Source organism: Neltuma alba, unplaced genomic scaffold (genome assembly GCF_004799145.2).
Source record: "Neltuma alba isolate B1F8T4 unplaced genomic scaffold, ASM479914v2 tig00011251_pilon, whole genome shotgun sequence".
Classification (NCBI taxonomy): domain Eukaryota; kingdom Viridiplantae; phylum Streptophyta; class Magnoliopsida; order Fabales; family Fabaceae; genus Neltuma; species Neltuma alba.
Genome location: NW_021635967.1, coordinates 68,649 through 92,098, shown reverse-complemented (window position 1 = coordinate 92,098; position 23,450 = coordinate 68,649). Strand labels below are relative to the sequence as shown.

Genomic DNA, 23,450 nt, shown 5'->3' with positions numbered 1-23,450 from the left:
ATTTACAATAAAGCTAATTTATTAAATCTTAAAGAAAACACTTCATTAAAAATCGACAACCATTAAAAAGAACTAATTAAAAATTTATTTTAACATTTGAATAATTTATCTTTTCCATTGGCTAAACAAAAGGAATAATTTATTTTTTAAAACACAGCTTCTGAAAAATAATTGATTTGATCAAACTATTTTTAGCCTACAGTAAAATAGACAAAACCCCTTTTATTCAAACGCAACACGAATTCAATTCCTGCGGCCAATTATTTCGCATCAAGCAATCAATAAAGCAGATATTTTCTCCTCGAGAATAATTAATTTTAATTCCGCTCAAACCGTTTAATGGTGAGAATATAGGCTTCCCATAACTAGCTTACCTTGGAATGCATCTTATACTTTAGATCAATGAAAGTACTACCTCCGTTACTAATTATAAGACCTTATAATTAGGATAGGAGGTAGTAATTCACTTGCAAATGCGGTTAGTAGGCTAGTAGTCAAGTGTGACTGACAAACGGCCAATAGGTATATAGTCTTGGAAAAATATCATCTCCCAAGATTCTTTATCTTCAAGGATTGACCAATAGCTAGCCAAAAGAATTATTTTCCAAAACAGGACTAAGTCTCAGACATGGCAAAGAGAAAAACCAGTGCAAACGCATTCTTACAAACTCTCCGGACCTCACTTTAGTGCCTCCACCAATGCCTGCAAATATTCAGAATTTACTTAGCAAACACCATAACATCGCTTCCCAAATAAGACACGCCTGTGATTAACAACACAACATTCTGAGACATTCTTTTCACCCCAATGCGCAATATTTCATGAAATGTAATTCTCATCAATCTGAAGATTTTAGTCATGAAAGATTATCCTATTAATACTATTAATTCCGGATTTCACAGTATGTTCGGTGAAGAGATTATCATGCAGATGAACACATCACATTGTCTTAAAAAGACCCCCCCCAAAAAAAAAAAAAGTCTCTGATGGCCAGAATAAGGAAGCAAATACCAGACATTTCAAAATAATCACACCCACAGCATTCACAGGAATGCCAAACCACTAACATGATACATGAGATAAATCATCAAAGGTTTAATTGTTCTTCTGCTGAAAGAGAATGTCCAAAAAAATATGTTTATTTTGGTAGTATTCTGGCTATAACACAATAACCAAGTATTCTAGTATGGTTAACTGAAGGCCAAGAAGAAATCTTCAGGCTCACAGAACTTGGCTGTTGCATAGGTCAATTATGAAAATAAATCTGGAGCTTGGATAATTCATAATAACTCAAGCAGCCCAACTAAAAACTGAGAAAAGAAAATCTTAGCCGTAGGATTGAAAACAAAAATAGAAATACCTCTTCTTTCTTGCCCTTGCCTCTAGTGAAGAACTTGTATCCTCCAAAGAAGAGCAGGCCCCAGCCAGACAAAGAAACAATTACAAACTGCAGGCAAATAGTAACTGGTGAAGAGATGTACGAACATGTTTCCATTTTACATAGCAGATCAGATGTAACTAATAGTTTAACATGCCGTGTCAAATTTGACAAATCTTTTGGATAGAGTGGATCTTCAATCTCAAAATTAGACATACATGTTCCTCCTTCCATTTAGATGGGTTCATTGGATCTTGCCAGCAGTTAACTTTAGGGGGGCCATGGTGATCTGCAAGAATCAAATGAGAAAACCATTACACGTACGTCAGAACTTTCCACTCAAGCAAATTGTAAGCCACAACACGATACAATATGTTCAAACGTCAACACGAGTACGAAGATGAAAAATGTATTGATTGGATGCTGGCATAATAATTTTCGAAGTCATATTCCACCATCAATGCCAAAATATAATTTTTATTTCCCAAAGTTATTATAATGTTCATTAGCACGAGAAATGTATACAAAGTAACATCTACACACACCCAGAAAACAAATGGTGTTTGATATCCGTTGTCCACTTATTTATTTGTTTCCATACTGCCTTGTTTCATTACATCATGATAATTTAAAGATACCTTCGGGCAAGGATTCAGTTTTTCTCATCATTAAAAAAAATCCAACATTTAATCTTTTTGGTTCTCAGCGAGGACGAGCCAACTATTCTGAGGCTTCCTTTGGGCTATAAAATGTGCTGCTTACTAGTAACTGAAAAGACTCACAACTCATCTTTCGAATAAAGCTAGATTTATAATCTCCATTGTACTAAAAAATTTCCCGTTCAATCACAAGCCAGAAAATAGCAAGAATCTAGAGCCAAAGAAAAAACATGATTGAGTTTTTTCCCTTGACACAATACATTCAATTCTTGAGAAAGCAGAGATTCTTAGCTCCCAATAGCGCGTCAAACTATAAAAAATGCGAGGATTGGAAGGATTCAGTAATCCCAATTTCATGGCAACTGGGATCGGAGAATAAATGGACAATCCAAAACTAAAATTTACCCGCAGCTCCGGCCAGCCCACGCCTTTGGATTAGATTGGCGGTTTGAATCGGAGTTCTAGCAGAGGAAATACGGCTCAAAGACGCTGCTCGGCGAGCCGCAGCGGCTGCTAGAGTGGCCATGTGTTTCAACTCGAATACGCGACAGAGAAGAACCGAGGGACGAAAAGACAGGGGGACCAGACGGCAGGAGGCAAAAACCAACTCTTGCACCGGGGGACGAATATGACCCGAGTCAGTCACTATGCTCGACGACGACGTCGTTTCCACACCTCATCTGACCACCCCCCCTTTTTTTTTCTTTTTGTGGCAATCATGTTGTTGTTATCGTCTGATTTCTTGGGCCAGAGCCTCCGGGTCTCGCATGTAGAATTGTTTGATCCTTCCCTCTCATTCCATTTGTCTAAAACCGTTGATTGGGTTAACGGTGTATATGGATTGAATATTTGGTCCCTTTTTACCTTGATTATATTTTGGGAGAATGACATACAAGAACAGTTAAAATAAGGCACATAAATCCCACGTACAAACTAATTTATTTTTATAGTAGTAATATCGAGTCATAGTGATTTTTCAAATTGGTCGAATCACATTTTTTTTTAAGGTTTTATGAAAGGATATTAGCAAATAAATAAATTTCTAGAAAGGAATATTTTGTCCCCAAAAATATAGATTTTATAAAAGCCAGGAAATAAAATATTGTATTAAAAGTTTCCCAAATTGGTTTGACCTAGTGTCAAGTTTTTCTTTAATAAGACTTGACAAGTTTGTTAAATACTACCTCCAATCATAAATATAAAAGTTAGTCGGAGATCTGATTTAATTGTAAATATAAAATATCAATCTACTCTACTTCTTATATTTATTATTTTTTGAGTAAAATACTCTAACCTCCCTTATATTTTGTCTTAATTACACAGACCTCCCTTCTATTTTGAAAACATACACTTAAATTCAAACTGTTAACTCCGTTAAAAATATTTCAAAAAGATTTTTTTAATTCAAATTTATATTGAAATACTTTCTATTTGCTAAATTACCTTTCATAATACTAAGTCCTAAAATTTTGGTTAAAATTATATCGAAGAATTTAAGATTTTCTCCTTTACCTTAATTTTATTTTTTTATTTTTAAAATTGTTGTTTGTTTGATGTTTTTATCGTATTGGGCCAAAAATTAAGTAATTCAGTTAATACAAACATAAATTTAAATGATTTATATAAGTTTTTAAACTCACATAATTTATATTATGTGATAAGAAAATAAGCATTCAAAATATTTCTAGCCATTTAAAAAAAATCTTAAGTTTCAATATTTTATGAGGAACTAAAATTATATAATTCTATAGTATAATTGAAATTAAAAAATTTATAACATCTTTAAAATTTTGAAAATACATGTATTATAATTATTTTTTGTTGTATCAAATATTATGTTTTTATACATAAATGTTTAAACAACATTTATGTTAAAAAGAGATATTTTAGTCAAAATAAAAATTTAAAAGTCAAATCTAACGGTCAACTAACAGTTAGATAAATGGACATCGAATATTAAAAATATAAAAGAGGTTTGTGTAACATACACTTTAATTTAAAGAGAATTTTATATATGTTTTAAAAATATAATGGAGGTTTCTGTAATTTAAGTAAAATAGAGGGGTAGTCAGTGTATTTTATTCTTTTTTTTTTTTTTTAAATAGTCTTCATACTGATTTCACATATTAAAGAGTTTTTATTTTAATGCACATGATTAATCAATGTGTTTTGAGAAAAACAACACTTATTTACTACAAATAACTAATTTTTTATATTTTCTAATTAGTTATCTAATTCTTAAATTAAGTATTGGAGGTAGCATGTCATGTAGATGTAATCAGCACGAGTGAGTAGTAAACATCATGAACAAAGCAAATCATTTTAAGCACTAATATTTCGTGTTATCTATCTTTGCACCGGATTATCTATACCTATACGTAATGTAAGCTTAAGTATAATCTCTTTAATAAATTTTAAATTAATTATTTATCCTGTGCGATCACAATCAAAAGACGTCTAAAGTAATGATAAGGCGTTACTGATTTAGGCACACTCCTTAAATCATTAAAAAAAAAAAGTCTTGGTTTATAATTTTGATGAACAAAGATTAAAAAAGAATATAATTATGAATAGATGAATTATCACTATCAGTTGAGAATCTAAACAATGAAAAGAAAACAATTGTTTATACAGTTTTTCTTTTAATTGATACGTTACCAAATGTCATATATTTTCCTAGCAATTTTTTTTAATCAATATTTTGCTAGCAATTCATTATCATACAAAACTCTACAACTTTCCAAAATTGTTTTCCTATGAAAACATCCATATTATGCATCAGCCTAGTCTAGTCACAACATTTTATTCATTTACACATAATCTATTGGAAAGTTCGCTGGCTACAATTGTTGCTGCAAATATTGCTGTTGCCGGCTTTGAAGTTGAATGAGCCCACATTTTATACTTCTCTCTTGCAACTGTCGTATATACAGTGTGAACAACATTAATAATGCAGATGATAAATCAAACGGATGCTCATATGCAAATGCTCTTCCTCAGGTCATTCTAAGATTCTACTCGTATATCACAAGCCTCCAAATGAGAATTTACAAATCTTAGCCTTCTACTTTTACTTTCTCTTTCCCTGTCACAAGCCTTTTGGTTTTTAATAATTTTAATATCGGAACATACTGATTTTATGCTGATGGATGTAATTAGAGGCTTGATACACTTTTGTACATTTAGTACACACAAGCAATGGTTAATGGAAGTGGTTTTCATGCTTAGCTAAACCAAATCTTCGGAACCAGTTACAATACTGATCACTTTGATGAATATTATAAACTCATCAGACTTATCACTTTAATAAACATTGTAAGCTCATTAGATCTGGATCATTCAAATAAAATTTGGATGGTCCAGATTTAATTTATTTTTATTTTTATTTGTTCAAAATAATTATTTTAATAGGTTTAGAATATAAAATAAAGATAATCTCTTAATTATTATTTTCTCAAAAGATAATTTTTTTGTTTAAAAATAATTAATTAAAATTTTAAAATATGAACACTTCAAATAAGATTTAGATGATTCAGATCTAATGAGAATGAGCACTAAAGCTAATTTCCAAATCTTCAACGTGACATTTATGTTCAAATTAGTGCTAGCAAAAATGGCACAAGTCATATTTTATTACCTACCTCAAGAAAAGATATGTTCTGGAAAAGATCATGAACCTCATCAAGAAGCAATTTTTCTTGAGAAACAACCTCTGCTAATTCTGATAACCATGCTGCAACCTCATCAGCCTGTCGATAAAACAATCTTAATTAAAATCATTATTAGTTAATATTCCCTCCCCTCCCTTTTTATAGGGCCTATTAACTACTTTCTAAAGGTTTAGGAAATTAGCTAAACATATAAAAATTTCACAACTTTCCAAAATTACACTTAACAAACTAAAGTTACTATTTAAGCTAACTGTGAAAGGAACGAGGATATTTTTAAAAATGTATCATTAAATTTTATAAGTGGTATTGTCTTAAGGACTAGCTAATAGATATTTCTTATAAATAGGATTAAAGGAGTAACAAATTAGCAAAATAAGAACATCAACAGGATAACCACATACCAAAGGTGAAAAACTTGTTAACGCTGACTTCATGGAAGCTATAAGTTCATATGCATGTTTTAGAGTAACAGACATTGATGGTATGTCCACCTGCAAGCATAAGAACTCAGAAAATTGTGATTTGATCCATGTTTAAAAGTTTAGTTTACAAGCATGCTACATTTATAATAAAATTAAAGAATGAGATATTCCCTCCAAAAAAAAAAGAAAGAATGAGATATATGGAAAAGTATGTAAGCATGCATAATACACGAATGTATTCAATATTCATTCAGTCAGTGAGCCTTTATTGAACCTACCTCTGCGCCTTCTGTTAAGGGTAATTTGCAGACAATAGAGTGCAGACAATCTTTAATTACAGTAATTGCTGACATGTGTTGTCTTTCCAAATCTCCCCATACTCCTAATAGCTTATTCTGCACAAAAGCAAGAAGACATGCTTAGTAAGGGGTCATATTTTTAACTCATTTTCTTTCAACAAATGTTTATAATTAGGTGAGTTGTAATACTCACCTGAGACTGTATTATAAAGTTAAGTTTCATCTCAAGCTTTTCTTTCTCATACTGCATCTTCTTTTGCATCACTGATCGTTGCAACTTCGTGACGCCATTCCAAGCATATAGTAAATTGCTCTAAAACACATTGAAATGCAGTAAACATTGTTATAAAAGTTTTAAAAAAAAAGAAAAAACCGACAAAGTTAGTATCAATATTAGAAGTTGGAAGCCTACTTCTGCTTGAATAGAAAGGCTTTTATTCACAGCTTCAGCTTTAGCATTTGCATATCGCCACTGCATCAATCGATTATCCATCAATCGAAGCTGATAAACAGTGTCTGAAGTACTCGATCCTGTTAAAGTTGAATTCGTAGATGATTTCTTGCCCCGGAAGAAATCGAAGCCCCTGTTTAGAAATTTATCCACGCCTTTAGCTACATGTGAGGGACTAGTTGGAGGCTTCAAGCCTGAAAACGAAATGAGTTTCTCCTTGCTTTCCACAGACATCGGTGGCGATCCTGATCGCCCTGGTGATAGAGCCCATTGCGATTTTGAACTTTTATATCCGGTGAGAGAATTTGCCCTCTTGATCGCATTTTTTATAGTGAATTTCTTTAAAATGGAAGAGTCCTCTGACGACAGTGGATGCTGAATGTTCGAATCCGAAGTACCTCTCCGGCTCCTTCTTGATATATGATTCATATACTTAGACGGAACTTCTATCCCTAATTTCCTGGTACTTAAATCAGAAGCACCTGAAGGGATATCGCTGCAGTCTGATTCAGAGTCCAGAGTCGTAGTAAAGGATTCCGATTTTCTGTACAGAGCATTCTCATCTACTGACAATCTACCTGGGACAATATTAAAATCCTTACAACTGGAATTCACAGACGAAGATGATTTTCCGGGAAAACCAAGTTTTCCCGTGTACCTCGTAGATCCACCAATAATAGCATGTTGGTGATTTTCTTTGGAAATATTACTATTACTGTTATTATCAAATTGATCATTCTCAAACCTCTTAAACACACTGCAACTCCTCTGCTTAGTGAGAGCAAAAACAGAGTTAGATTTTTCAGATTTCTCGTTACTTTTGCGATCAAGGAAGTCCCTGAGCCTATCATTACCAAGATGATCAGCGAGAGTAGCATCAAGGTTGTTTTTATTCACTGTAGAGGACGAAGAAGGCCAAAGCTGTCCTCGGAGAAGACCCGCGTCCTCTAGACTCCAATGCTTCCGGTTGTCGGTAGAGTCCGACGACCCCTGTTTGCGTCGAATCGGCGAGACAGCTCCTTGAGGAGACGCAAATTCAGCTTCAAGCCACGTGGTTGAGGTGGGAGAGAGAAATCGCGAACTCACTTCACGTGTTTTGCCTCTGCGATGCTTCGGCGACTGAGAAGAAATCACAGAATCCTTGTCTTTCTTGGTTGAAGACATGGTGAGACGTTTGAGTAAAGTGAGAACTGGGAATGGCAGCAAGTAGGGAGTTATTGTTGAGGGAAGATGCTTTCAGGTAAATCAAATGTGCGAAGAGACAATGAAAAGGGAGTAGGAGACGGGTGGAAGAAGAAGTTATTGGTGAAAGCTCCGCCACTTTGTGTGAGACGCCGGCCGTTGACGAGCGACCGGTTCAATGGGGAAGTGCCACGTGTCGACATATTCGTTATGTGAATGGCCTTAATTGTGCTTCTTGTTTGGATTACAAATGGCTAGTTTAAACTTCAAATTGAACATGTTAGTTCCTTCTCGAGTCCAGGAGGCTGTTGTCACCAGTATATGCTGTTACGCAGGACGACTTTTATGGAAATTAAGAAACAGAATGGAATAAGTTATGATTGTCAGTCATAAACCGTTATATATTATGAGAAAAATCATTATTCTGAAATCAAATCCTGAATTCTTTCAGAATATATATATATATATATATATATATATTTATATAAAAGATAGTACTATTTTAAGGCTAGGCAAGAAGGATAAAGAATTTCTATATGAAATTACCAAAAATAGATGGACCCCTTCATTGAGTTTGAATGAGTAAGCATGCGCGCAGATAAGCTAGTTTTTCTTCTCTGTTTCTCTTGGTTGATCACATGTCTATCTTTCGGCCAACGGTACTTTTTAAGGAAAAATATAACCACATTATTTTGGGGAAGGCAAGGCACCCCGGAACTCAACTTTTGCAAAAATATCTGAAGAATTATCCAATCCCCAACTTCTATCTATATTTAACAAAGTCACATTTGGTTAAATAAAAGCAATATCAAAATCACTACCATTTAACCATGAAAAATTTTAGCATGTCAACATCTCGACAGGACGCAACCTTTATATAAAGAGCCACAATTTTTTTTTTGACGGACTAAAAAGCCTAAAATTTGTTTACGTCCATGGGACACGTGTGTCAGATTGCCAGTATGAAAATAGTATTGAACTTCTGAGGAACGTGAAATATCAACAAGGCTTTGAAACGTGAACATATATGGAAAGCTCCAGTGAAAAAGGGTTAAATGTAGCTCGCAGTTCTGCACGACGACATGGACTAACTAAAATTCCTTCTAAGTTAATATAATCCAATAACAATCAACATCCATATGCTACAACAGAATATCAAGAATCAAATGCGTACTCCCATGTTACTACAAAAAAAATTGTACAGGCATTTCTTGGTTCAGGCTGCAAAATTCAAACCTCAAAACCCAGCTTGTCTGTGCACGGGATCACCCAACCTTCTGGTTCCATGGTCGGTGGAAAACGCACAGTTGCAATAACAACAGAGGATAATCATCAGTCAGCAGGGGCTTGTACGATTCAAGGCCTAGCCATGGACCAACGTTGAACTTAGGAGTCCCCAATAAAGCATGGTTATAAATCAATGAAAGTTGCATTTTTGCAATAAAGGATGAGAATAATCGACATATTTCTCCCACATTGGCTTGTACTTCTCAATCGCAATCTTCAACCATGGTTTGGAGTTTCCATTGAAGTGTAGCACAGCTCCTTTCTCTACTAACTGAGGATCAACAGTAGTGTAGCCGAATCCCAATACATGCCATAACGAATCCAAGGGTTCAGTTAAACCGTAAAATGTCAACAGGCCGGGTGGTAACGTACCAAGTTTCCATAATGTCCGATCAACATTCTTTTCCTGCCAGTAGTGGTAGATGCCTGTGACATTCCTTTTCCTCCATTCAACCAAATCAAATACATTCATCCCAAATGCCCATCCACATGCGTCAGGATCAAAATGTGCTCGTATAAGAGGATGGGAGTAATTCAGGTATTTATGGTATCTATGAAATGTCTCCATGCACGTCTCAACAGCTCCGTTAACATTGCCATTCAAATCGATGGAGAAAAGTGGAGAGAGATCCTTCTGAACCACGACATCATCATCAAGAAACACCACCTTCTTCAGGGCAGGAAAAACTTCAGGAATATAAAACCTTAGGTGATTAAGCATGGAGAGATATTTAGGGTTCCGAAACTTAATTGGCGTCTTGCCATCATCACTGTTGCCAGAAAAGTAGTAGTTCTGTATTTCCGAGTCTTGAAGTTGCTTAAGAACAGGAACATATGAAGCATTCAACCAGCTGAAGTCTTCAAACTTCTGAACCTCAACAGTCACTCCTCGGAAGTCATTCATGGCAAACCATGCCTTCATCGCAGCATAATTTATTTCATCAGTGACAAGGTGGAAAACTACCATTTCGGGATTTTTAGAGTTTATTGCAGTTGAATTGACAACTACTGAAGTGGCAATTATGTTATCGGAGAACACGCAAAAGTGGTAAAGATTGTTGTCCTTTAGCTTCAGCTCCATTTGCCTCTTTTCCATCAATTTCTTTTGCAGATTAAGGTTTCTGAACCATTCAGTTGTCAGCCGGACACCAAGACAGTATAGGCTTTTTGGGACTTCTTCAGCAGCTATTTGTCCATATTTTGAACTCTTTTCAGATACAGAACTCGATTGTTCTTCAAGACTTTGAATTTTGGCCTTCAGTCTCATTATCATTGTTGCACTGTCATAATGCAGCTGTTGGGCCTGGTATAGCAATACTGCCATCTCACGGATGGAATGTTCTGATTCCATGGTTGTTAAAGGGACACGCCTTGTAGCAGCCTTCGAGAGCAGAATCTTTGAATTGCGGATCTGGGCACTTAATTCCCAAGCAAATTGAAGATTGTTACTTTCTTTTGCAATGACAACAAAAGCTTTCGCTAAGGATATCTGGTCATTCAGTTGTCTGGTCACCGAGTCGGGGCTTAACATCTCTTCCGTAATATTAAGGCCTTCCATAATCCTATCATGTTTGTACATTCTCTGCATAACATTGTTCAAGAAATAATATGTAAACATAAGGATGATAAGGACTGTATCTATTATCTCTTCCTCCCTCCCACGAACATCATGACCTTAAAGTAAATCTTAGATTTATAATTTCATAATGAGCACTTAAGCATTCCATGGAAGCAACATTTTGACAATTTAATCAAGTCAAAGTTGTTTCATGCGATCATAGCAATCTCCTCTGAAGCCTAGTTTAACATTCTGATACGAAGTTCAGTCATTGTAAACAACATCATAATAAATATATTTACTACTACCCCCGGTCCTAATTATAAGACCTAGTTTGAAAGTTTGAAATCTGAATTAAGAGAACATGTGACAACACGTTCAGAGTTAAGGCAGTTACAGCACCTGGACACACAATCTGAATTACATTCTAGCTATCCCATAACAATTTTCAGCAGTACGGTGGTCAGGACACACCTTAGGCAGTAATACCACGGAAGTAAATTAGTAAAATTTGGATTAATTTCAAATGGAAATTAGTAATTTTTCTTCACTTGCCTGATATAATTTGATGAACTAAATGTATCGGCTTTCAGCAAAGATAAAAGACTAGTATATTAGGAACTGGGGGGGGGGGGGGGAAGAAAAGAATTGCACATCATTTTGCGCGTCAAGAAATCCAGAAGTGGAACTGTGAAATCTAAACCAGCATAACAATAGAATTCTAAATTAGAGCTAAGGCGGCCTACAACAAGTAAAAGCCAGTAGAAATAGTATTGGTTCTATTATTCAAAGCAGAATTTGATTCAATCCATTCCTCAACAATCCCTTTGAAATTTTAAGTAAAAACGTGGGATGGAAGAAAAAGAAAGAACATTGAGAAAAATATATCACATAATTGAGAAGTGACAATTTCGTCGCACAAATATATGCACGATTCTCAGGAAAGCAGGGTGGCCAAATGATACATTTTTTGAAGGAGGAGGAAGGAAGATGAGTAAACAGAAACATGCAAACCATCTCATGAACAATCATCATTCCTAGGTCTCATCGTTCAACGAGGAACACTAGTACACAGACCAAGATGGACAAGAAACCAGCTATACACTTAAAGGGAACATAATGCATATGTAAGTAAATCTTAAAAGACCGATAAGGCAAAATGACTTTTCAATAGCACACTAACAACACCCAAATCGCTTCCTAAATCCTACCTCTTTCTCTTTACTGGAATTTAGTTTCAAGAGACAGCTCCAAAACGCCAATAACGTGAATCTTTTCACTGATTGACAAAACCAAAACAAGCATAGACCGTTTTACCTTGGATAAAGCGGGTCTAGACTGAACCTGATTCCCTTTGCTCAAAACATAAATAAAGAGAAGAACTACTACGCTGAACAATGCCCACCATAACACATCAGGAACCCTCCTTCTTACTGGCCTTCGAAAATCAGCCGCCCTTCGCCTCATACTTTAGCTATATGCAACTTCCCCGAGATTCCAAAATTTGGCTTCCAGTCGTTAATTCCCAGAAAAATAACGTTTGAGGGAAGTTTCTGATAGCCCAAGAGAGAATTGAGACGGGTATGCGGCGAGGGGTACACTCGGGATCTGTGAGGTCGCAAGTTTTAACGAAGATCTGCGGGAACTGAGTTCTTCAGATTTGGATCTCTGGGGTTAAAAGAATCAAGCTTTGCGTAATTCTTTGATTTCTTTCGGCGGGTTTGGGCCGGCGAAGAGCTTCGTGGCCACTAAGCAGAGAAATGATTTCTTGTGGAACAGAAAAAGAAGAGGACAGTTGGGATATAAGGAGTGGGGTTAAGCCATTGCCATTATGAATGTGATCGGGTAGGAGACGAAGTGCAATCCTTTTTATTGGCGATTTTCTTTCCGCTGATGTTGACTAACGGCTCCGATCGTGCCATGTCAGATGAAAAAGCTTATATTTGGGTCCGCCATTTCATTCATTAAGGTTTTAACTACAAGGACCCAAAAACCGATTATGCAGTGCAAAGTTTCGTCCTTTCTTTTTTTTTTTTTTGACCTGAACATAGCTTCGACTTGGAGCCGGTAATCCAGTATTATAAGGACTTCTGTGTTGTTACTTCATATCTGCAAGATCAAATCACTCAATTCTCCATATTTATAAGTTGCCATTTGATTTTTTTCGGCCAGCATTATAAGATGTAATTTGATACTCAGCGGTGAAACAATTCAGTTAGATCTACTAAAATTGATTGTATATTTTTTTGCTTGCCATCACAATTGATAGTATATTATAACTTAGATTGATTGTGATTTTTTATTTTAATTGGATGCAACTTATACAATCTAATCATATGAGTGGCGATCACAGAGAGGATGAAAATTTCTAACAGGATCTTTCCGAATTATGGTTCGCGCCATAAACATCATTAGAACACCTGAACACCGCCACATTTCAATTATAACATATTGAACGTTTAAAAATAGCTCAGATTTAAATACTTTGAGACTGGTTTGTCTAATCAAAAACCACTTTTTCGCTCCGGTCAAGTTACATTAATGTTGTTCTGTTCGAAAAGTTGGATGGGACATGCAAGGAGGAGTGACGCCACTGAGGACCCAGCTAGGGAAGATGTGGGGCACCCAATTGGAAAAAAGCACCGACAATGTAAAATCCTTAATTATTCCATACGGATATCATAAAACTTCTTTCTTAGTCTCTTCCGCCCGAATAACAGGCGTGTCTCCTCCTCGAATCCCAAATATCCATCAAATACAGGAATTTTAGGCGAGACGCCTAGCTCTTCACGCCATAACTTTGCGATGCGATCATAGGCATGAGCACTTGGACAAAGTCTGCGCTATTTTCTAAGCTTAGCAATCTATGTTTATTACAAATCACAGAACCACTCACCACAAGAAGAAATTAACTGGACATAAACTACTTTAAACACCGCAGGTACAAAAATTGCTTTTCAGGTTCACAACCTTCTGGATCTGAAACTCAACTATCGAGTTTTTCCTAATCTCTTTATATGGAAATAATACCATGATAGAAACAACCCTTCCTTTGGCTGCCAAACCTCTGGTACAAGATGGTTCCGGCTTCTTAGAAAGGCCTCCCGAATCCTCCCAAATGAAACAGAGAATGAAGAAAAGCCGACTCACTAATAAGAGGGATATTCACAAACGTACCGAGGAGGGCACACCTTATGCACTCCATCATTATTAGAACATAAGCCAATGCCACGCCAGCCCAGTAGTACATTCCAAATGTTCCATTGAAGTGTACTAGTGGCATGAAATTGCTTGAATACCATAGCACTTGCAGAGCAATTTCCAACAAGATTCCCATCATTACGTGGAATCTGAAGAGAAGTGGCCAGTCCTTATTTTTTACGACGACAACAACTGCCAAATAGCAATATATCATTGGAAACCAGCATGGCAGTCGATTGACAGCTCCTGGGATGTAATAAACCAAATCTTGAAAGCATTTAAAGTTTTCAATAAATGGCTGAATATAGAATCCGGTGTCGGACATCTTCAATGATATTAGATAGGGAATACAGGACAATGTCCTCCACCACCATTCTGGCTTTTCAGCTGTTGAAGGAATTCGGAAGCCGGAAGAGTGATATATGTAAGCTTGTCTGCATGTCATAGATTTGCGTCTTTGAGAGACCGTAGGGAGTGTAACTAATGGGCCAGCTTGACCTCCTTTAAACAGAGGAGATGAGACTGCAGTTATTTGAAGAAACGATTTCCCTGAAATCAAAGGTTCGGAGATTAGAAGAATCAGTAACAATTATTTAACAATGCACTGAAAGGATAACAGTCAATTTTGATAATGTGCTGTTTTATCTAATCAAACCAATAAAAGTAAGATCAAATCAAACCTTAAAGTCCTATGGTAAAAGAAGCTTAAGGTATACCTTTAACATTGCATGCAAAGCTGTGGCTATTTGGCTTTAGATCTTTATTCCTGGTCAAAAAACCAATTACAAGAAGATTATAACTACGCAGTACACACATGTTGGGAAAGCAAGGGAGAAAATTTTGCATAAATTGAAAACACTCATGCACACAAACCCATCCAAACAAATACTTCAGACAAAGAGGTACCTGAATGAAAGTATTATTATAATGTAATAGCCTACAAATATATCATAATGACTATAAAGAGCTCCTCAGTTCTGAAATATGTTGTGAAAATCTGAACATTGGAAAAGTCTTTGACACTACAATTTTCCAAAAGCTTCAAAAAACAATTTTATGCCATTTCCAGATCACTTCCAGCGGATCAATGTCACTACCCTTCTTTGTATCATTTACCATGATCAAATTATGCCTATTCTAGCAAAACCAACCATCATACATTGTCTACCACCAGTTATCAAGGCGTATTCTCAAAATAAGCATATCAATAATGCTCGCACTAGGTGTGTGGTTTGCTAATACTCGAACAAAATCCTGCTCAGTCAGCTAATTCCCCAGATTTTTGGGTCTGCCAAGGATAGAGGTTGAAAACAACCGCCCTGCTCGTAGAAATTGCAAGTCCCAAGCAAGGCATTTCACAAATAAGGAAGACAATGAGAGTGAACTTTTCACTTAATTTTTAAGGGAAAAATTTCAAGCAAGGACTGTTAGAATTATCCCTTCGTTTTAAGACTATTCTCCAGATGAAAGAATTTTCAAATTTCCCCTATAGTAGATCAATAGCCACTAAATTCCTTCACTATAAATATCAACACTGGAAACAGATTTGTCTAGACCCATGTAAACTAAACAAGAACCACCGATGAAACAAGACACAATGTGTCCTTGTTTCTTATTTGCACACCCAACACAACCCAACAAGAACATGATTTTCAAATGTAGTGCAAATAATCAACCTCCTATAGCGCTGCAAATAATACTGAGCTCTGTCAAATATTTAGTTAGTATTCAGAACCTCATGAACTACATCCTGCTCCTCATACCCATATGCAGCTCAGAGATGGCGTCCCCTTGCTTCTGAACTATAGGAGCAAGCTCTATGGATGATTGTCCTTATAATATATAATGTCTCAAAATCCTCATCATAATAATAGATCGTTTACAAGATGAAAAAAGAGTATAGAAAAACAAATTCTCATAAGCATGTTCGGTTTTGAGTTTTAGCGTCTTTGATTGAAGAGAAATGTTTATACACAACTATGCATACAAAAAAGATTTAATGATTATACAAGTTTCTACAAGAATAAAAAAATCTTGAAAATGGTTTTGAAATAAAGATTCAGATAAATCTAATTTGTTGGAGAGCAACAGAAATAAAAACTGGAAAACACTACAATCAACTAATATCCTAGTAATGTAACGTAAACAACCAATCATCAGCGTAATAATTTGTTTTCCTTGAAGAAAAGAAGCTGTTATATTTCTTATAGTAAAAAAAAAAAACTGCCATTTCTTAAATGCTCTGCCCAATGGTAATAGACTCCAATTTGAGGAACATCAGGGACAGCCAATAAGAATAATTCTTGGAATTGAAAAATATCATGCACAACAGCATCTAAGCTCCTAGGCCATCGTATAAATTTGTATGTTAAACATTAGAGCAGGACAAAGGAAAAGAAAAAAGAAGGCGAAATAACGAAGATCATAAGCAGAAAACGAGGATGGAGAAATGGAGGAGCGGTAAACAAACCTGACGGAATCGGACGGAAAAGTGCAGAGAAAAGGAGAAGGCGAAGCCCTTATGAGTGCAGGAGCCATACCCGATGAGAGAATGGTTTTTGGATCAAACTGGATTCGAAAACCTAAAAGTTGGACAGCTGCATCCTCTCTGACTTGCGCCTCAAACAAAGAGGGGGAGTGCCAAGAGGAAAAGGGAGCCAACGTCGCTTTATTTATAGATGTAAAGTATAATTCAGTGTCGCGGTGGAACGCTCCAGATCTCGGAGTTGAAGGATTCCTGCAGCCCTTGCCACAGTTTTAAATTTCTATAGAAAATTAATTATCCTTTTTAGTATACTTTTCATATTCTCAATATAAAATCTAATAAACTAATTTAAATAGATTAATAAATTTAAATAAATTAAAAATATTGATTGAATTAGTTAATATAATATATTTCTTCTAAAACATCTTAAGCATTTTTTTAATTCCCATCTTCTTTTTCCTGTTTAATTACTGTTAGGAAAATATCAATAAAGTTAATTTTTTTAAAAAAAATTAATAATTATATGAAATATCTTTCATATTTAAGACCAACATTAACTTTTAACCAGGTCTTATGTTTAAAAGCGGAAGAGTACGTGAAAGATAGTTGACAAAAAAGGTATGTATGAAAAATAAAATGATTTATGAGATGGTTCTAGGATTAATAACAAATACTCCTCCGGTCCTTAATATAAGACCCAATTATTGAGTTGGTTTTGGTCCTGAATATAAGACCCATTTATCATATTTATCAATTTTTTCTAAATTACCCCTGGAGGTACTCCCTCAACTATAATCAAGTAGAAGAGGGAGATGTGGTATTAAGAAAGATGATTATGATGTTTTAGGAAAAACGCATCACATTTCTTATAATTAACTAACTTACCTAACTTCCTTAATCTAATCAAATTAGTTAAATGGGTCTTATATTAAGAACCGGAGGAGTATGATTTAAGGTGAAACGATTTATCATTAAGTGACAATATCTTTTTCTTGTAATCAGACGAATGTTTTTGTGAGTAAAGTTTTCGAATGACTTTATTAACACCACCTAATATCCTTAATATAAGAGTTAGCTGACTAATTTAAGTAGATTAAGAAAATTAGTTAAGTTTATTATTTATTATAAATAAGTGTTGTCTTTCCTAAAGCATCCTTATTAATCAAATATATTAGTTAAAGCTACTATTATTATAAGTATTACCTTAAGAAAAATAAATAAATATAAAAAACAAAATAAATTGAGATATTTTATTTAAAATCAAAATAAAAACAAGCCGGTGGTAGTATTCCATAAAATAAAATGGATTATTTGTATCTGGCTAGTTCCATATGAGATTCAGTGATTAGTGCTGCTGCTCCTCCCAATCTGCCCTTATGTGTTTGTGAAATTCTTCTAATCCCTTGCAAATCACACGCTACATAATGTTAATAATGTACTCTTTATGCAAACTGATGAATCTTTATTATTTTCTTCCTTTTCAAATGCCTTTTTATGGTGCAAATGAAATCACGTTGGGATGGAGATTTTTTTTTTTTTGGTCAAAAGGTTGGGATGGAGATAGAACATGACTTTGATTCCTATGAATTTTTATAGATGAATCTCCGTCGGGACAATATACTGGGATGATGATCCTTTAAAAAAAAAAAAAAAGTTCTTCAAGAATGAGTTGTTCTAGCTAATATTTTAAAGAAGATCCGCATTTAAAACGAGATTTTAATCTTCCAAATTTACTCATAAAAGTATAAATCATTCGTTGCATTCATTTTGAGATTTCTACCCCAAAAAATTATTCGATAACCATCATTCAGTATAAATTAATCTAGATTATTATTTTTCCAAATGATTCTATCTTCGTCAAGGAATTTCCATCACCTCCTTAATAATTTGTCTTGAATCGTAAAAGTATAAAGAGATGTTTTTTATGTAATTTTTTTGCCTTCAGATATGTTTTTTTCCTAACATTATATGAAGTTTGAGGCTAATTATATTATTATACTTTACAAGTTATAATTGACCTTTTCATATAAATTTTATACTCGTATTATTTTTTGTTATCATATAAATTTTAGGAAAAATTTCACTGAAGGACCGCAGAACACAATTAATGTCAAAGAGCCTCCAAAACTTTTTGAAACCTCACTGCAGGACTAAAGGACCAAATTGAAATTAAAATTTAGAGTGAGATTACAATAATACTCCTCTCTTTTTATTTTATTAAAAAATAAATATTTATCGGAGTTACTGTTCCGGCCGGAACAGTAACTCTGGCGGGCCTCCGGTGGTCGGAATTTTTTTTGTTTAAAACAAGGTGGCCAAGGGAGGATTTGAACCCATGACCTCTTGGCACACCAAAAGATTTGCAACCACCAAGCCAAGCAACCCATTCAAAGATAAAATGCAAATAAAAATACATATAACAAAACAAACGCAACTGTTTGAGTGTAAATGAACAAGTGAAATTAGACGATTTACACGTGAAATTCAACAATTTACAACAAAAATTAGGTAATCTACGTATAACATAATAGAAGTCATAATCCCAAATGCAAGTGTTTAAGTACAAATGAACAAGTAAAATTTGAAGATTTACAATAAAAGTTTATGGATTCACAATCCAAATTTGGCAAACACAAGAGAATTCACAACCCAAAATGTAAATGTTTGAGTGTAAGTGAACAAGTGAAATTCGACGATTTACAAGTGGAATTCAGCAATTTACAACAAAAATTAGGCAATTTACAAATAACATAATTAAAGTCATAACCTCAAATATAAGTGTTTAAGTGCAAATGAACAAGTGAAATTTGAAGATTTACCACAAAAGTTTATGGATTAACAACCCCAATTTGGCAAATACAGGAGAATTCACAACCCAAAATGTAAGTGTTTGAGTGTAAGTGAACAAGTGAAATTCGACGATTTACAAGTGGAATTCAGAAATTTACAACAAAAATTAGGCGATCTACAAATAACATAATAGAAGTCATAATCCCAAATGCAAGTGTTTAAGTGCAAATGAGCAAGTGAAATTTGAAGATTTACAACAAAAGTTTATGGATTTACAAGTGAAATTCGACAATTTACAACAAAAATTAGGAAATTTACAAATAATATAATGGAACTCACAATCCTAAATACAAGTGTTTAAGTGTAAATGAGCAATGAAATTTGAAGATTTACAACAAAATTTTATAGATCTGTAGAAGAATTTCACTTGCTCATTTGCACTTAAACACTTTCATTTGAGGTTATGACTTCGATTATATTATTTGTAAATTGCCTAATTTTTGTTGTAAATTGCTGAATTCCATTAGTAAATCGTTGAATTTCACTTGTTCACTTACACTCAAACACTTACATGTTGGGTTGTGAATTCTTTTGCGTTTGTCAAATTTGGATTGTGAATCCATAAACTTTTATTGTAAATCTTCAAATTTCACTTGCTCATTTGCACTTAAACACTTGCATTTGGGATTATGACTTCTATTTTGTTATACGTAGATTACCTAATTTTTGTTGTAAATTATTGAATTTCACGTGTAAATCGTCTAATTTCACTTGTTCACTTACACTCAAATAGTTACATTTGTTTTGTTATATGTATTTTTATTTGCATCTTATGTTTGAATGGGTTGCTTGGCTTGGTGGTTGCAAACCTTTTGGTGTGTCAAGGGGTCATGGGTTCAAACCCTCCCTTGGCCACCTTGTTTTAAACAAAAAAAATTCCTGTCACCGGAGGCCGGCCGGAGCTGCTATTCCGGCCATCGGTGGCCGGACCCCCGGCAGCGGCCACCTAAGCGCCGGTGGCCAGACCTCCGACCTCTGGTGGCCGGAACAGTAACTCCGGTAAATGTTTATTTTTTAATAAAATAAAAAGATAGGGGTATTATTGTAATCTCACTCTAAATTTTAATTTCAATCTGGTCCCTTGGTCCTGCAGTGAGGTTTCAAAAAGTTTTGGGAGTTCTTTGACATTAATTGTGTTCTACAGTCTTTCAGTGAAATTCTCCCTAAATTTTATATTAATATACCATATTATTTTTTATGAGATTAATATAGCATATTGCTGGTCAAAAAATATATATATAGCATATTATACGGATGCTGGTACGTAAACGGGTTCAAAACAAATGCTTATGATTCTTAATATAAGACCTATTTAACTAATTTGATTATATTAAAGAAGTTAAGTAAGTCAGTTAATTATAAGAAATATAATATATTTTTCTTAAAACACTATAATAATTTTTCTTAATATCTCAATTCCGTCTTCTACTTAATAAAATATTTATAGAAGTAATTTAAAAAAAACTGATAAATATAAAAAATAGATCTTATATTTAAAATTAAAATTAAATTAACAATTAGATGAAAATATAAAATATTTTTTTAATGTTTAGTCGCCTGTGTACACTACAAAAAGGGGTTACGACCGAAGAGTATTAAATAAATTTTGGCGAGGATGCAGATTCGGATTCAGTCCGTACGATGCCTCCCGGGCTTCTCTGAAAGATCTGTGACGCGAACGTCCCATTGCCGTTGCCGTTCGTGTTGCAGTTTTATCCATCTCCTTCACGGTTGATCTGTGTCAACACCCCTCCTCTAATTCTCTCTCTCTCTCTCTCTCTCTCTCTGTGTATCTCTGTGTGTGTGTGTGTGTTTTAAATTTGACGGGGAAAAACCAGAAATTGGGCTGATGTCTTTGGAGGCACAGACATGGAAAGGTTAAAACCCCACGTGAATACCCGCCGATTCAATGTGCGCCTCTGTGACTAGCTTTATTTTCACAGCACAAATGGTTTGAAATAAGCTAAAGGTGTAGCGAGGCGAACGCGCGGTTTTTATCATTGAAGCATAACAGGAAAAATCGTTGAATTTCTTGGGTTGAGTCAAGCATTTGATTTATGGGGATTTATGAAGACAAAGTCTTGCCACTAATCTATTTAATTGGATGGGCATTTCCATTCAATTCATTTTTTCAGCTGAACAAAAGGCTATGAAGATGATTATGCTTCTTCAGTTGCCAGGTTTGCTTCTGAAACACTCATGATTGGAATTGCTGTAATATATTTCTGAGCCCTGATGTAAAAGGTGCGCATTTTTTACTCGTTATTGTTGTTGGCTATTATTTGTTGTCCAGCAACCATGTATACCCTGTGACTTTTTAATTACTGATCTAATTATCCAAAAAATCCTCTCTCTTTTTTTCCTGTTTCAGTTGTTGCGGAGCCAAGTCCCTGTTTTATAGGGAAAACCTGCTTGGGGATTGGTGAAGCTACATTCAAGAGATATCAGTGGATAGAACTAAAGCAGCAAAAACTATTATGTTTTTAAGGTGAAGTGTCTTTGCGATTTGCACCCAAGGGGATGATGAAGTTTTATTTTCCATGAATAGTTTCTGGTTAGTTTGCTATACTTTTGCGGTGATTTTATCTCCCATAAATATATCGAGGCAATAAAAAATGCTGTGTTTTTGTTAGGTCACGTACTTTCTAGTTATATGCCAGATATTCCCCTTTTCGTCTTAAAGATTCTAGTAAACTTGTTAATTATACGCAGTTATCTTCTTTGTGATGACTTCTCCTCTCCATTTCATAATGATATTTTACTGTTCCACCGCGATGTTACCGGATAACTTGCTTGAGGATATGGCGCACCTAAGTTCTGTGCAAGGCAGAATCGAGTTGGTGTTCCTATATTTTCAATGATATCAGATGTTTGATTCTAGCTTCTCATTTGTACAGTTTTACACTTATTTTGCCTACATGGCACGTTTTGCATTACTCATTTGGTATGATTAAGATAAGATTGTTGTGTTGATTCCTGAACTCTATGGTCTCTTTTTCCCGTTCGTTTTACTGTACTCTGTTTATGCAGGATTGCATGTTAACACCTCGGTTCGCTCTTCTAATTATGCTGATTTTTCTGAATTGTAATGAACCTGATTCATGAATTTGCAGTGATGGGGAGTTGCAATTTAGATTCATGTTTTGTCCGTTGCGACTTGCGACTACTTGGAAAATCCCAGTTCTGGCGGCGGCAGGATCCTTTATCATCATCATGTTGCTTGCCTGCCCAGGGCGTTCTGTTCAGTTGCCCCGCTATCAAGCCCCGTATAGAGCTCCGGCTAATGTCTTGATCCGTTAGAATCTAAAAGGAATTGAACACATAAGCACATGTACTTTATTTCTAAGTGAGATGGTTTCTTGATGAATTTTATTCTCTCAGTTTTTGGAGTTGAGAAAATCCCCAAGTAGTCTAATCTTTTTAAAAAAAGATTGGAATCGTGCTTTCTAAATGGCATGCCATATTTGATCCCCCTCAGCTTTCAAATACTCCTTTGGTCCTATTTATAAAGCACTTCTAACATATTTCACACAAACTAAAAAAAACTTTAAATTTCATTAACTCTCATTTAAAATTTAATGACTTTTCAACTTTATCTCTATTTAATATATATTATACTTCATATAAACAAAATCAACACAATAATAAATGAGGGGTAAAATTGTATATCCATACAAAAAATTTCTCTCAGTGTCCTATAAATAGGACAAAAAAAAATCTTTTTTCTCTGTCTTATAAATAAGACCAGTGGAGTACTTTGCATGCCACTTTTGGGCCTCTTGAAGTGTGCTTTTGTCCATGCATTGTCGCTTGCACGTCTCATACAATTAATGATTAATCTGTATAAAAATTCTGGTTGGCCCAAAAAATGATTAATCCCCATGGGAATTGGGTGGGATAAGAAGGCAAACCAGGTTTTCCTTTTTTTGGGCCGTCAAGGAGGCGAACCGATTTAAATGTTAGCAACGCGTGAGAAGGAAACCTCAGAAACATTGTCCCCGGGAAT

The 23,450-nt window shown here is 34.8% G+C and overlaps 4 protein-coding genes across 4 annotated transcripts; all 4 read right to left on the bottom strand.

Moving 5' to 3' along the window:
• Nucleotides 1-356: 356 nt before the first annotated feature.
• On the bottom strand, nucleotides 357-2,651 carry LOC114763026 (uncharacterized). The gene is made up of 4 exons (XM_028952622.1): nucleotides 2,444-2,651; nucleotides 1,598-1,668; nucleotides 1,362-1,448; nucleotides 357-703 (listed from the first exon to the last, which is right to left on the bottom strand). Exons 1-4 carry the CDS (start codon nucleotides 2,562-2,564, stop codon nucleotides 680-682), a joined length of 303 nt encoding a protein of 100 aa, XP_028808455.1. The 5' UTR covers nucleotides 2,565-2,651; the 3' UTR covers nucleotides 357-679.
• Nucleotides 2,652-5,570: 2,919 nt separating this feature from the next.
• Nucleotides 5,571-8,045, bottom strand: LOC114763058 (QWRF motif-containing protein 3-like). Its single transcript, XM_028952658.1, has 6 exons — nucleotides 6,843-8,045; nucleotides 6,624-6,743; nucleotides 6,410-6,526; nucleotides 6,111-6,200; nucleotides 5,680-5,787; nucleotides 5,571-5,576 (listed from the first exon to the last, which is right to left on the bottom strand). The coding sequence occupies exons 1-6, from the start codon at nucleotides 8,043-8,045 to the stop codon at nucleotides 5,571-5,573; spliced, it is 1,644 nt and encodes a 547-aa protein (XP_028808491.1).
• A 1,034-nt stretch (nucleotides 8,046-9,079) lies between these two features.
• Nucleotides 9,080-12,710, bottom strand: LOC114763022 (probable galacturonosyltransferase 10). The gene is made up of 2 exons (XM_028952618.1): nucleotides 12,226-12,710; nucleotides 9,080-10,932 (listed from the first exon to the last, which is right to left on the bottom strand). Exons 1-2 carry the CDS (start codon nucleotides 12,373-12,375, stop codon nucleotides 9,481-9,483), a joined length of 1,602 nt encoding a protein of 533 aa, XP_028808451.1. The 5' UTR covers nucleotides 12,376-12,710; the 3' UTR covers nucleotides 9,080-9,480.
• Nucleotides 12,711-13,403: 693 nt separating this feature from the next.
• Nucleotides 13,404-16,746, bottom strand: LOC114763023 (protein TIC 20-IV, chloroplastic). Its single transcript, XM_028952619.1, has 3 exons — nucleotides 16,580-16,746; nucleotides 14,826-14,875; nucleotides 13,404-14,658 (listed from the first exon to the last, which is right to left on the bottom strand). Exons 1-3 carry the CDS (start codon nucleotides 16,645-16,647, stop codon nucleotides 14,000-14,002), a joined length of 777 nt encoding a protein of 258 aa, XP_028808452.1. The 5' UTR covers nucleotides 16,648-16,746; the 3' UTR covers nucleotides 13,404-13,999.
• Nucleotides 16,747-23,450: the final 6,704 nt, after the last annotated feature.